We start from the raw sequence: 15,711 nt of genomic DNA on the forward strand, positions 1-15,711 counted from the left end.
TCAACATAAATAGCCTCAACTCACCAATCAAAAGAAACACACTGGCAGAGTGAATGAACACACACAATCCAACAATATGCTGCATACAAGAAACAAATTTAAAATTAATAAACTGGATGTCAAAGGATGGAAAACAACATTTCCATTCCTAGTTCAAATATAAAGAAGTATCAGGATTACACTAAATTCCCATTGTTCAATGGGAAATCATCATGATATAGCAATATAATGTGCACTGCAGGATCATGGAGATAGTTCAGCGGCACAGGACCTGCTGGCAAGTGAATGGTCCTGAGCTCGAGTTCCAATATCTAAATAAACAAACAAACAAACAAATGGCACTGTATGTGGTCTTCAAATTGGGAAGAACAAAACTGAAAAGTTTTTTACCAGAGAGCAAAGGGAAGTTAGGAAGTATTTCCTATTTGTTATGATGAGCAAAAGACAAAAGTTTTCCTGGGAGATCAGGGATCAGTGGTAAGCAGCCTACTGCCAGTGACATCATCTTTGGAAAAATGCTCATCTGAGATAAATATACACTTCACAAATGAAGAAATACAAATCACAAATACATATATGAAGAAATGTTCAACATCACTGGTCATTTAGCATGTGTGAATTAAAATAATAAGGTACCATCTTAAGTCAAAAAGAATGACTATCATCAAGATGTCAACCAATAAAAAATGCTTCAGAGGCTGTAGAGAAAAAGGAACCCGTTTCCACTGTTTGTGGGAGGGCAGACTGGTATATCCATTATAGAAACCAGTATGCAGATGTTCAAAAAGGATTGGAGATCACATTCAAGACAGCTACTCCCCTCCTGGGTATTTTTCCAAAGGAACTGAAATCATCATGATATAGCAATATAATGTGCACCCATGTTTAGAGCAGCACAATTTTTCATAGCTAAGTCTTGGAAACAACCCAAATTCCCATCAACTGCGAAATGAATAAAAAACATTGTATTTTTACACAATGGAGTATTATTCAGTTATTTAAAAAGATAAATTTAAGGTTTTGTACATAAAAAGAGACAGCTAGAGAATATATTTATAAGTGAAATAAATCAGATAATCAGATCCACATGAACAAACATCATATTATCTCGCTAGTGTGAAAACCTGAAAGTAATGAAAATCTAAAAGGTACAGCTGGGTCACAGAGATAGCTCAGCAGACTAAGCACCTGCTTAGGTAAGCACAGGGATGGAAGTTTGATCCCTGGACCTACATGCTGTACCGGCCCTGCCCCAGGATGCACTAAGCCTGCCACTGAGACCAGGCATAGTGGTGCACACCTGTAAACCCAGCACTTGGGAGCCTGAAAACAGGAGAATCACTAGGAGTCCGAACTGTATAGTAAGACCCTATACCAAACACACACACACAAAAAAAATTAAAAATAAAAATAAAAAGGTACAACAGATACTGTGAAAGGGAAAGTAATTGTTCAATGGGAAGGAAAAACTGGAATGAGGAAAGGAAATATGAAAGAAGGGAAAAAAGCATATTTAGGTATACATGCAGAATAGTTTGGATAAACTGTATCACTGATTTCTACTGGTCTTTTGAAAGGAGCATTAAATGCTTTTTTTCTCACTCTTTTTTTTTCCCCTCTCTTGAATTTCTTATAACTTCCTTGTCATTGTTTTGTTTTCTTTTTTTCTTTAAATGAATCTTCCACGTTTATATCTGATAATCTGAACAACTACTTTGGGGATTGCATCATGTAATACAGCAACCACTATTGAATTCCTATTGCTTTGTTTGGTGAAATCTTGTATTGTCTTAATGCTTTTTTTCTATCACTATTTTATATTCTTTAAAAATTAGATGAAAAACTGCACATAGCCCTTTACTGGAAAATAAATGGTTACTTTGGTTATGGAGATCCTACTGTATTCTGAGCAATGAAATAGAATAATAGAACTCAGAGGAAACATGAACAATTAATTATATTACTCAGCCACCATGGTCATCTAACAAATGAGATACATTTTTTTAAATCAGTTCCAATTGTGTTTCAGTCCACATTTGAGGAGTGTCTATTTTTCAAATGTGTCATTATACCTGTTACATTTTGACTTCTGAAAAACATAATCAAGGACAAGTTCTCAGACAAAAAATCCACTTTTGTTTTTTAACCTAATAAGCTTTATAATTACACAGCTCATCTTTAAGTAATGCTTCAGTAAACAATGTGTATATTACCTAACACTTAATTTCAGTGGTTCTTAATTAAAACAAAGGAACATGTACAATACTCAATGTGAAAAGGGGATGCCACAAAATGTCTTTATAAAAGAAACTGAAGCCACAGTATAAAAAAGCAATTTTACAATAAATTATTTTCCTCAAATTTGCTTTTTTACAGCTTTTGTTTGGTGCTGGGATCAAACCCAGACATGCTGCATGCTAGTCGAGTCTATACCACAGAGCTGGACCCTAGCCTGAAAAGAAATATAGTCTTGAAGTAGTACATACAAGTGCTACCAAACACAAAATTTTATCAAAATTTAAGTTTAAGTTGTAATTAATCTCCTAAGAATACTTTTTTCTATTACAAAATTTTCCACAATACAGTGTAATTAGTATTTACTTTTAAATGAGCCTAAATTATTCTAAAAAGTTATATACCATAACATAGGAATTATAAAAGCATTATTCAGAGTATTCTGTTAATATCAGGGACTCTAATAAAAATGAAAGGTATACTCTAAAACCAGTTATATGTCCTCAAGAGGACATATTGTTGTTTAGTAAGACAATGCTCTAATACATACCAAGTAGTGGTGACATATTCTGAAATACACGAAGCAGCTCTGGTGTAATACATGGACTATTTTCCAGTGTTACTAACCTAGGGAAGGAAAAACAGATGACCAAATTACTATGCATGCCAAATAAAGCAATTTAAAACAAATACAAAATAAAGTTTCAGCTAAAGGGAAGAAAGGGGATAATATACAGTTATAAAAATTATCTAGGGCCAAGCCTGGAGGCATACACCTATAATCCCAGCACTCAGGAAGCTGACGCAAGACGAACGTCATGAGCTCCAGGCTGTCTTGGGCTATACACTGAGTGCTAGGCCAGGCTGAACTATCTAGTGAGCTCTGTCTCATAAAATAAATAAATACTAAGAAAAAAGATTACAACTGCCTCAAAAGAAGCCTTCTACACACTACATTATGTGGTATCATTTCTATATACATGGCAAAAGTTGTCTAAACTTTATGTATGGTTAATAATAGAATTATAATTTTAAAGCAATAAGATTAGTATGAATTGGTCAAGAAGGGATAAAAATTACTTTGTTATTTTAATTTTCATGCAATAGTCTTCTGCCACATGTACTGTGCATGTTCCTTAGATGAGAAATTGTATTAATAAATTAATAAAATAAAATACTGAATGTTTTCTAAATATAAATTTAGTAATATAGCCAGGGATATAGCTCAGAGGCATAAGTGCCTGCCTGGCAAGCACAAGGTCATGAGTTCGATCTCCAGTACTGCAAAAAAAAAAAAAAAAAAAAAGAAAAAGAAAAGAAACAAACAAATAAATTTAGTAACATAAAGGCCAATTACAAAGCCAGATATGGTTGTATACACCTACTATCCTAGCACTCTGGGAATGAGGACGGAGAATTGCCAAGGCAATTTTGTGACTTAACCCTGTCTCAACATATGAAATTTTAAAACTGGGTGAATATGTAGCTCAGTGAGAAGGCCGTGGGTTCAATTTCAGAAGGGGGAAGGAGGTTGCTATTATAAACCAATCTCATACCATCAGTACTTTGAAATAACCAATATATTAAAAAAGCACTGCACAACAATGGTAACCTGTAACAGAATGAAGAAATAACCTAAAGCATGGAATTTTTGCCAGCTACCGCTCAGACAAAGGACTAATACCTGGAATCTATAAAAAACTCAAAAAAATTATACTCCCCCAATTTTTTATTTTTTAATGTTTTTGATACAGGGTCTCACTATGCAGCTCAGACTCAGTGATCCTCCTGTTTTCAGTCTCCCCAGTGCTGGGATTACAGGTGTGTGGTACCATGCCCAGACTCAACGGCCAGCTCAGCTGGCATGGCATCTAGTGCCAGGGAATCGAATCCTGGTCTCTGCACTTGCCTAAGCAAGTGCTTAGTCTGCTGAGCTATCTTGCCAGACCTTAGCATCTCCAAATTTAAAGACCCAAATTTTAAAAAATGGGCATCTGAGAAGAAATACAAATGGCCAATAAATACATGAAAACATGTTCAACATCACTCGTCATTTGAGAAATGCATACTACAGCAACACTGAAACTCCATCTCACCCTAGAGACAATGGCTACCATCAAGAAAACAACTACTAACAACAGCAGGGCTGTGGGGTGAAAGAAACCCTTCTCCATCCATGGTAGTACTGCAAACTGATACAACCACTATGGAAATCAGCATGGAGATTCCTCAAAAACAACAGAAATTCCATCTGTAGGAAAATGGATGCATCTTGTTAAGTGAAGTAACGCGGACACATACACAGTGGAACACCACATGGTTTCTCCTACATGAAAAACTCAACACATATATCAAAATAAAATAACAAGAATAAAAAGTATTATAATTCAATGGAGACAATGTTTCTTAAAGTGTACCTTGACTTAGTACAACTGTTTTACATGTTTTATGTTGGGAAAGACTCATGGGCGCTGGCCGCAAACAAAGACACACAGAAACGAATGTAAGCAAATCATCTCCTGCTGGGAAAAACACACAGATACTCCTTGTAAGCAAAGCCAGGGCTAGAGAAGAGTTGCTGTGCGCCTATGGTCTTGCCTTTGGTCTTTATTTTCACGTATATCGTCTCTACCTTTAGGTTACTTTCGGTTAACAAAGAGCTCTTACCATGTGTGCCTAAGATCCTGAGAACCTGCTAGGCATCTGGGAGCAAGGACGGAAAAAACAGGCTGAGCTTGTGGATTCCAGGTGCTCCTGGTTACTCGCTCTGCTGTTCCAGTTCTGGTTTTCTATCCTTCGTCCCACATGCCCTGCAGGTCATTCTGCACATCTCTATTTTAACTCCTTATCCCAACAGTTTTGTACGTTCTTTGGCCTGTCTGGTTTTCATTCTGTACTTGCATCAATTAACTTTATAAATGAATAAATAAATAAATCATAAATGAGTAATTAAGATAAATGAATCTGATGCTGGAAAAATTAAGTGGTGAGGGGAGGGTTGAAATGTGTTACATACAGGTATCAATGCCCCATAGTGAATGCAAACATTATGATGGTAAACATGTACTAATAAAAGTCAAAAATTTACATAGTATATAAGGGCTGTGATTTAACACATAAGTGTATAGTTGGTCATCTACTCACTTTCTGCCCACCCTCCAAGAGTTCAAAGGAGAAAACTCACAGCTGTCAAATAGCATCCAGAAAAGGAGGGAAAAAATACTAATCAAAATACAGTATTTAGTTAAAAATTTTATCTGATTGAAAATAGAAAGTTTCCTTAATCTGATAAGAAAATGTCAATTAAACACTACAGCAAATGCACTCCCTGATGGCCTGTTAAAACCCTCCTCTCCGCAAGGAGGAACAAGCCTCTAAGCACATACAGTGTTGTTACCTTTCCACCTCTATATTCATTCAGTTTACATACAGTAGACCTCATATATGTCAACTAAGTTAATAAAGGATATAGAAACAAAAAGTATTTTTTTTTTGTTTTTCAGACAGTGTCTCACTACATGTGTCAGTCTGGTCTTAAACTTGTAATCCTCCTGCCTCAACCTCCCCAATGCTTGGATTATGTAAGTGTGTGCCTGACAAAAAAGTTTTTATTCACAAAAGATAATACTTATAGAAAAGAGACAAAGAAGTCATAGACAAATTCTTCAACTTACTAAGTATTCACTACGAGTACTGAATATATCAACCTAAGAAATCAATGGACTGGCTATATGCCAACAAAGATGTCAACGGATGCTGTTCTCATCAATTCCAGCACCATACAGATATGGATGCTCTCTAAATTGTCCAACAATTTCAATTCAAATCCCCACATACTTTCCCTGGAAATGAGAGAAGCATGCTTGGAGGACAACTGGTCAAGAACAGACAAAAAGTTTTTCAAGAAAAGAAAAAAGTTTTATATGGAGATAGGAGCGTAGAGAGGAATACTTTTTTTTTTTTTTAATTTTTTGCCGTAATTTATTGATAAACAAATAGCAATGAGACAGTTTCAAAACAAATTGCTAGGACAGTTTCAATAAAGAGAGGAATACTTTTTTAACTAGATATTATGACTTACTATAAAACCAGAGTTATTAATTTAGGAAACAAAAGAGATTACAATAAAAAGGCTCTATTAATGGGTCCAAATTAAGATCCTCCCTGAGGCTTGTGCCTTCCCTCCCTGTTTATTACTAAAAAGGTTATTCAGGCTGATACTTTCACTTCCTTTCATAGATTCTAGAGTATAAATCATGTTATTCGAAAGATGGGAAAATTTCCAGAATTTCAACTATTTAATAAGATGTATAACTTCTGGTTAAGTTAATAAAAAAAAAAAGAAAAGAAAAAAGAAAAATGAGACAAAAGTATAGTTCTTTCTTTTCCTTTTTTTGCCACAGTGGAGACTGAACCTAAGATCTCATGTATATCAGGCAAGTGTTTTATCACTGTAAGGGTTGTGCCTAGATGTCCCCAAAGCCTCATGTAGTCATGGGACAGACTTCTGGGGTTTATGACTGATACATGGTCCAATGCTGGGCATGAGTGCTACACCCACCCAGGGGAAGATAGCCTGTTCCCTTTGCCCCTTCTGCTCTTGTTGCTTATGATGTCTTCCACACCAACCATTGCCCCTCTGTCACGCCACCTTGCTATGGTGCCAGCTGAGTATGGCCTGAAACCTCTACAAACTGTGTGAAAACCTTTCCTTCCTTAATTTTGGACATCATGTATTTTGTCTCAGCAACTAGAGAAAAGTAACTAAGACAATCATTGGACTACATCTCCAGTCCCCTTTAGTTTGAGACAGGGACTCAATAAATTTTCTAGGCTGGCCTCAAACTTTCTGTCCTCCTGCCTCAGACTCCAAAATTACTAGGATTCCTGCCAAGGTCAATTAAGACTCAGGACACATGAGAACTTGTACTGTAACGTCATGTAACTCGGTAGTGTCCCAAATTTTCTGATCAAGGAGATTATGGGGCCAAAGAGGAAAGTGATCAATGATGTAGAGTGTGCCTAAGGAGAGTCACATGGAGAGAAAACACTCTCTCAGGCTTTCACAGAGAGCACATTGGCCAAGCAATGGTCATGACTCATCCACATGGCTGACACTGACAAAGGTTCTACAATCTGAGGTACAGGATCATCTCAAGATAAATCCTGAGGGGATTTCACTGACCTTATCGGACCCAAAAGCTACAACTCTTGTTGCATAGCTCCTGCTTTACCTTGGTCTTAACTGTCCAGCAGAAAAGTATAAAAACGAAGTATAAGAAGTAAAGCCATGGTGTTATGTTGAGCTGTAGAGGACTCAGGTCAACAATTTCTGACACTGCCAGTGAAGTGGAATACTACTATGGACTACTGGACTCTTTTAGAATATTTTGCTGCGTTAACACATCTATAATATTCAAATAACGAAACTAAACAAAAAAGGGGATACAGATGAATGTCAATTTTGTATCTGTGCATTCAAAATGGTTAGGATAGATATATAGTTACATTCTCTTAATGAATAGAGTGATTTGTTCTAATAGTGTTTGTAAATAGAATATCATGTCTGCATCTTGTACAGCAATTAACCACTAAGAAGAATGTATGCAATGTGTTAATTATTGAAACTGTCCTACCAATTTGGTTTGAAACTGTCTCATTGCTATTTCTCAATAAAATTATGGAAAAAAAATTTAAAAATTAAAAAGAAAAAAGTTAAATGAAAAAATAAATAAATATTACTAGGATTAAAGACTGGGATTATGGCATGCACCACCATACCCAGTATATAGCACTACTCTCTACCAGTACAGAAGAGACTCACTAGTTTGATTAATAATTAGAAAAGGTTACATGTAACAATGTTTGACTAAAGTTAGTGCGACAATTTTACACACACACACAACAAAAAGAGAAAATAAGAATAAAGTGAGAAGAATATCAACTCGCCAACTAAGTGTAACACATTACATTCTACTTTAGTATTTTTGATTACATTAAAATTAAAAATATAAACATTTCCTCTTTATGGAAGAAAACTAAAGGTCAGATACAAAGAGTTAAAATATAAAGATGAAAAGAATTAAGTCAAATCTTAACAAAATAAACAATAAGACAATATTAATCAGGCAAAATTCAAATACAAAAGAATTAAAATATGGAATATGAATCCATGCATAGATATTACATTATGTACTTCATGAAAACACTTAAATTTCAAATGTATTAAATATTTTAGCAACATACAAAAGTATCAGTATAACAAAATACACAATGAGTGGTATTGTTTTTAAAACACATAGACTGACTGCAAGATAGCTCAGGGGGCTAAAGGGCCTGCTTAGGGAAGCTTAGGCAGACACAGGGGACCGAGGTTCGATCCTGGCACCACACCGCGCCAGCCCTCAGGGCAGGCTGAGCCGGCCAAAAAAAAAAAGAGAGAGAGAGAGAGAAAATTGACTGAAAACAGAAATAAAAAAGAACAGTGACACATAAGAAACATCAAGATATTTTAATAAATCAGTGTAAAGAAAAACCAAAATAATAATGAACTATACAATTCACAACTTAAAAAAGAACATGTAAGAGTCCACATCTTTGACATGATCATTGCAATGAAATACGAGTATCTCATAAAAATGAGGGCTCTGTGGTAAAAATTCACATATCCCAGTATTCTGGGAGACTGAAGTTGAAGAACTTCAAGCCCAACCTAGGAAATTTAGTGTCTTAGTGAAAACCTGTCAAAAAACTTTAAAAGGCCGAGTATGTAACTTAGTGCAAAGGCTATGAGTTCAATCCCTAGTGAAAAAAAAAAAAAAAAAAAAATTAACAAAAACATAAAGGAGTTGGGGATATATGGTGACGCACTTGCTTAGCAAGTATGAGCCTAGCCCTTGATACCTAGCACCCCACCAAAAATGAATAGAAAGATCAGAAGATAGATGTGTATATACAAGCCTTATTTTATAATAGTAATGTACTAAAATTAGACCTGAACCACGTATTTTAAAAATATAGTGAAAAACAAATCATGTTGATCAAACAGCTGCTAACATACCTGTAATGCCACCATCAAAACAAAAAGTAGGACACTATACATCAGAACCTAAGGGGATAGGTAGTTATACTTTAAGGTAAACTCAAAGTTCTAACATTTTACTGTTCAATAAGAAAAACAAAAGTCATATATTAATCTTTCATTTCAGATTTAGAAAAATATACCCATAAATGAATGTAGGAAACAAGAAACTTGGAGTAGAAATAGAGGAAAGGACAGAAGCACAGAATTTATAAATCTAAGAGTTGGTTCTCTCACAATACTAAGATAATTCTCTAATAAATGTACTTCAAAGAGAAAAAAGAATAAACCCATAAAGGGCACAGATAAACATACAGATATTTTCTATTAAAGGGACATGTTATGGCTTGTGTCTAAACTAGGATACATCAAAATCAACACTAGGGCTGGCGAGATAGCTCAGCAGACCAAGCGCTGTTTACAGAAATGCAAGGACCAGGGTATGGTCCCTGGCTCCATGAGCCCCTACAGCCACACTCTTACAGCCCCATCCCGGGGTGCACTGAACCAGCCACCAAGACCAGGTCTGGTGGCGCATGCCTGTAACCCCAGTGTTGGAGTCTGAAAAACAGGAAGATCACTGAGTCCGAGCTACATAGTGAGAACCTGTACCAAATAAATAAATTAATTCAACACTAAAATAAATGTACTTGCATTAAACTAAGGATGTTACCAGATCCATAGGTTCATTTCCAGTTCATTACAGAATTCTTCAAATATCCAAATAACAAAGATCATAAAAAATATTCTGGTTTAAATTATTTTTTAAGTTGGTAAATTGGCAAAATAAACACGACCATGATAGAAAAAAAAAAAATCAAACAATATCACAAAGTATAGTTCACTGATCCAATTCATTTATAAAGACAAAAAAGGTTAACTTAGATGTAATACTGGAAAAAAGGCATAATCTATTAAAAGTGTAATTCACTCCAGCAGCTAAAATTTATCTCAGGATGCCAAAGTTTTCTTAAGGTTTGTTTTTTTGTTTGTTTGTTTGTTTAAGAGAAAAAAATAATCTGAGCGAATGGCCAAAAGCAATCAAATGTTGTTTGATTCTGCTGTTAAATAGAGATCATGTTACATGTCATGGTACACAGCTGACACTGCTTATTGCTGTCATCATCCATTACATCATCCTACTTCCAAACAGTACCCTCTTCATGCAAGGTTTTTTGTTCAAATTCTTTAAAGTAAGTTAAAAGTAAGTTTTTGTCTTTTTGAGGCAAGGTTTCCCAGTGCATTTCAGGCTGGTCTTGATCTCACTATGTTGCTCAGGCTGGCTTTGAACTTGTAGAGATCATCCTGCCTCAGCGTCCAGTACTGGGATCATAGGCCTGAGCCACCAAGCTTGGCTTGTGTTCCACTTTATACTCCTCACCACAATTTGTACTGCTTATTTATACTAAGTTCAATTTTTCTTTTTTTTTTTAATAGTACTGGAGCTTGCCCTATGGCCTTGGCAATGAGCTACATCACCAACCCTGTTCTTCCAGGCTTTTGACCAAGGATACTGTTAAGTCACTAAACTGCTCAGAAGGGACTCCAACTTGCCACTCTTCAGCCTCAGCCTTCCATAGTGCTGAGATTGCAGAAATGCGCCTCCATGCTCAGCTTTATTATTTGCTGTATTATTTCTTTCCCCCAAAGATCCCTCACATTTTGTGTATACTCCTAATCAAGTCTGTTAACTACTACCTGTTGATCAGGCTTCATCTTTTAGAGAGAAAGCACAGTTATATTACATAGAAAACCCTGGAGATCTACTATATTCTCCAATTAACATGAACTACCCCTAGTGCTACCCACATTGAACCCTTCAACGTGAGCTCTAAATCCTATCCTTCTTGCCTCTACCCACTATCCTAATTTCAATCCAGTCTCACCCATTCTTCCTAACTTTGCATTCTCTATACCTTAACCTTATATTCTTAAGTACTGCTGGTCACAGTGAAAGCTATCAAGCAAGGTGTCAACGCTCAGGTTACTTAACATCAATTCATTCTTAAGTCTACTTTAATTTCTATTTTTAACACTGTATTTGAAAACCCTTTCATCTCCATGCAGCCAAATTTGCCTTCCGTACTATCTTACTAGGACAGTCAGCAACATTTGGCATTGCTGCCATCTCCAAAGCCCCCTCTGTTAGGAAGTACTCTTCTGTCTTGGTTTTCCCACTACAGTGTATGAGGAAACATCCTTTCTGTTTCTGTAGATAACTCCTGTGTCCTCAAAATGTTATAAATTCACCTGGATTTTTGCCCTGAAGAAAATTCTTAGCCTTCTCTTCCCAGGCAAGTTTATATATCCACAGACATTAAGCGCCATAAGCAAAGAACTAGCGATTTTAGTAAAACTCATCTTACTTTCATAATTATTTCTCCTTACTTTGCAGATAAGTAAGCTGAGACTCTCAGATGATGATTAACAATCAAATCACAAACCCAGTATACATAATACCCGGAATTAGTATCAAGATCTGAGCTCTCCAAACTGAGCTCTCAGTAAGAAAAATATACCAAGAAATTTGTACCCTAGTTCAAATAACTGTTAATAATTTAAATACAATTTTTAAAAAAGTATTTCGATGAGGGCTGGCCAAATAACTCAGCAGATTAAGGCACCTGCAAGCAAGCACAAGGTCCGGGGATTCAATCCCCAGGCCCGCTGTGCCGGCCCCACCCCCAGGTTGTGCTGAAACTGCAATTGAGACTGGGCCTGGTAGCATGCGCTTATAATCCCAACACTTGGGAAGCTCTAAACAGGTGGATCACTACAAATTCAATCTAGCAGTGAGACCCTGAACACCCTGCAGACCCGTCCCTAAAATACAAGGAAAAAAAAGTATTCCAATGATTTATTTTTATTTATATATAATTTATGGCCTACTTAAAGAAATTTAAATTTATGATAATTTAAAATTACCATTAGCTAACAAAGATATTTTCTTATTACTTTGTTTACATAATTCATTAAAAATGTGCATACCTTTAATAAGCACACCAATACATTATGCTGGTAATACTGGTAAGTCTGAGTCTAGCTCTTCATAATATTCTAAAACTTTCTAATATTCTACATGTCATCCTTACACATTGGTAAGAAAGCAATTTTGTGCTAGAGATTAATACTTCATAATCTGGAGCAAGGGTCAAATACGTGTAATTCATGGGTGAAATCCAACCTTTATCCTGTATTTCCGTAAAGCAGTTTAAATGCACCACAACCACGTCCACCTGTTTCTGATCTGTGTTGTACACTGTTTTGACACTAAAACATCAGAGTTAAGTGGATCAAACAGAGAATGGACAACTTGGAAAAACTAAAATACTTCTTGTTTGGCCCTTTGCTGATCTAAAATAACACACACTTTTACAAAAATATATAAATACAAAAACATCCTAATTTGTAAACAAGCCATCTACTTATCACGTAAATTCAAATAACATCACCTTGAAAATAATATCAGAAACCCAAATTGCAAATTATTAGCAAATATCTATCTAGTTAAGTCTTAAAAGCACTCATCTGGTTTTCTAATACAGATCATTAGTTTCTAATTTGCACCAAAGAAAACATCTGAGAACCAAAACAATTTCTAGCTATCAAAGCAAAATTAAGAATGAAAGGAAGGAAACATAAGTAAGGACAATCAACAAACATTCACTTCTTCTATGGTTGATTTCTGAAATTGGCTCTTAATTCCTAGGTCAGTTTCTATAGTGGGGAATATATGGAACAGTGGGCTATTTGTATCATTGAAAGCTCTAAAGGTTTGCCATCACTGTTCTATACTAAAATTTTTAAACTTTTCCTGTACAAATAAACTGAAGGAAAACTCAACAAGACAAGCCTAATAACAGAAGAGGATTTTCTAACATAGTTCTTCACCCACATAATAGTTACACAATCAATAAACATTTGTAGTACTAAAATGTCAAAGAAGCAGGGTTGTGTTTTCTTGCTTTATCTACTATGAACAGTGAAATACTAATATATATACCACTAATATTTGAGGCTTAATTACATTATCTCACTACTCACTGGGTAAGGTAATGAATGAAAGGTTGAAAAGTAACTCAATATGCCCAAAACATCTTTCAGCTTGGAAATTCTAACACAAATTTTAACTTGGGAAAACTATCAAGATTCCTATTTTACATGCCAAATTCTAACCAATGAAATGCAGTTGAGTTCCGGCTACAATTTCCCCCTTTAACTTTGTATACTGTAAGGCTGTACAGAGTAACAGCTTCTAAAGAGGCACTGTAATTCATTTAAAGAAATCAATTTCATGTCCTTATTTTAAATGCTGAGTATTTAAAGCCCTAGTACGTGATCTTTTCTTTAATAGCATGAGAATATGAAAGGCCAGGAATTTAAAAAAAAAAAAAAAATCCATGGTATCAAGTCTTCCTCTTACCATAATTCTAAACCATCTTCCAGAAGATAGACATGTGGAGGCTGGGAAACATCAGTACTCAGTTGGATAACTGGGAGCAGGAAAGGGTACAGGTTCTTGCTGTCTGCTCCTAATCCCTATGGGAAGTATAAATACAACTTATGATAACATACTAAGCATACCCACCACCAAACCCAAAAAATCATTATTAAGAAAAACACCCTAAAACAAATTGCTAAAAAATAAATCAAGTTTTTAAGAATGATCATACTACTGAGCACTATTAGTACAAAGTTTTATGACAGCAAAGCAAAAATAAAAAGTATATACTACTCAGCTGCCTAATAATGGCAGTAAAAAATACAAAACATGTGATAGCTACTCACATCTGATGTGTTAGATCCCATTTACAGCCTGATAATCCCACATATGAAGTGCCTAAATCTAAAGTGATTAACACTATGCTTTCTTTTGGATTTTGGAATAGTACCTGCATATACATAATGAAGTATCTTGGAGATGGAATCCAAGTTTATATATGAAATTTATTTACGCATCATCTACACCTTCACACAACAGCCTGAAGGTAATCTATACAGTATTGTTAATATATCTGCATTTTGACTGCAACCAGTCAAACGTAAAGTTGGACACAACATTTCTACTTGGGGCATTGTATCAGCACCCAAAAGCTTCAGATTTTGGAGCATTTCAAACTTCAGACTTCAGCTGGGCATGGTGGTACACGCCTGTAATCCCAGCACTCGGGAGGTTGAGGAGGGAGGATCATTTTGAGTTCAAGACCAGCCTGGGGTACAAAGTGAGCTCAAGGCCAGCCTGAGCTACATAGGGAAATCTTGTCTCCAAAAAAAACCCCACACATGTCAGACTGTAAGATTATGGGTGATTATTTTCTCCCCTTGTGACTACAAATGCATACTCAAAATTCTATAAACACTTGCACCTAAGATGAACCTGCCCTAAATGTTTATCAATCATGGTACACCTATATTTTAAGATTCTGAGTAGTCTTGAAAAAGGATTTACAATAGAATAAAAAAAAATCTCAAAAATAATTTATAACAAGTTAAAACATCAAAGAATCACTTTAAAAATTTTGTATCTGGATATGCAGTATATGCATGAAAATATTTCTGGGAACAAAAATAAAAGCACCAGTTAAATAAGGGAAAGAGAAAAAAAATACTGAGAAAAATGCAGATTTTCTTTTCACTTTTTTTTTTTTTTTTCATTTCCTTAAGAAAATAAATATTTCCAGGAGGTGACATGGGAGGCAGGGAGGGGTGGGGCAGACACATGGCGGATCCCCCCCAGAGGACACGCAGGGTTCCGTGGCCCTGAGGTGGGGGCTGACACTTTTTTTTAAAGAATTTAGGACGGGGTCTACAGGGTCTCACTATGTAGATCAGACTCATAGTGATCCTCCTGTTTTCAGCCTCCCAAACGCTGAGATTACAGGCCTGCGCCACCACACCCAGTCTCAATCACCACCTCAGAGTGCCCCAAGCAGGGCCAACAAGGCATGCCGGGAATCAAACCCTGGCATTGAGCTCTCCCAAAGCTGTCTTTTCACTTTTTGTATTTTTTTATTAATATATGTTTTTTTTAATGTCAATTTTTGAAATAAGTATTTTAATATTTTCCATAAAACAAAAACATGGAGGAAAAAGATAATCTAGAATTTCAGTTTTTCACTGCTGTCTTAAGGTTGGTAGAAAACAAAAAGGATTAAAAATCAACTCTCAACTATAATAATCTCTATAATCTAATAAATACAGAAAAAATGACAAACTTTCAAACATCTTTTCATTTAGTAGATAATTCAAATATCAACATTGTTTAAAACAAATTACAATGCTATAAATACACACATACAGGGCTGGAGAGATGGCTCAGTGGTCTAAAGCACCTACTTGGAACAAGCTTAGCAAAAGCATCAGGGACCGCGGTTCAATCCCCCAGCACCACATGC

General features: G+C 35.7%; 1 protein-coding gene across 2 annotated transcripts in view; it reads right to left on the reverse strand.

Moving 5' to 3' along the window:
• The window catches only part of Ipo11 (importin 11), a 219,016-nt gene that overhangs the window by 109,086 nt on the left and 94,219 nt on the right, over positions 1 to 15,711 (reverse strand). For both annotated transcript variants that reach the window (XM_004623057.1, XM_023707125.1), the window contains exons 21-22: positions 13,740 to 13,855; positions 2,786 to 2,862 (exon numbers count right to left, since the gene is read on the reverse strand). In XM_004623057.1, the coding sequence (XP_004623114.1) occupies positions 2,786 to 2,862; positions 13,740 to 13,855 (193 nt within the window). The remainder of the gene's footprint in view (positions 1 to 2,785; positions 2,863 to 13,739; positions 13,856 to 15,711) is intronic.

This window comes from Octodon degus, unplaced genomic scaffold (assembly GCF_000260255.1).
Source record: "Octodon degus isolate 3935 unplaced genomic scaffold, OctDeg1.0 scaffold00001, whole genome shotgun sequence".
NCBI classification, from domain to species: Eukaryota; Metazoa; Chordata; class Mammalia; order Rodentia; family Octodontidae; genus Octodon; species Octodon degus.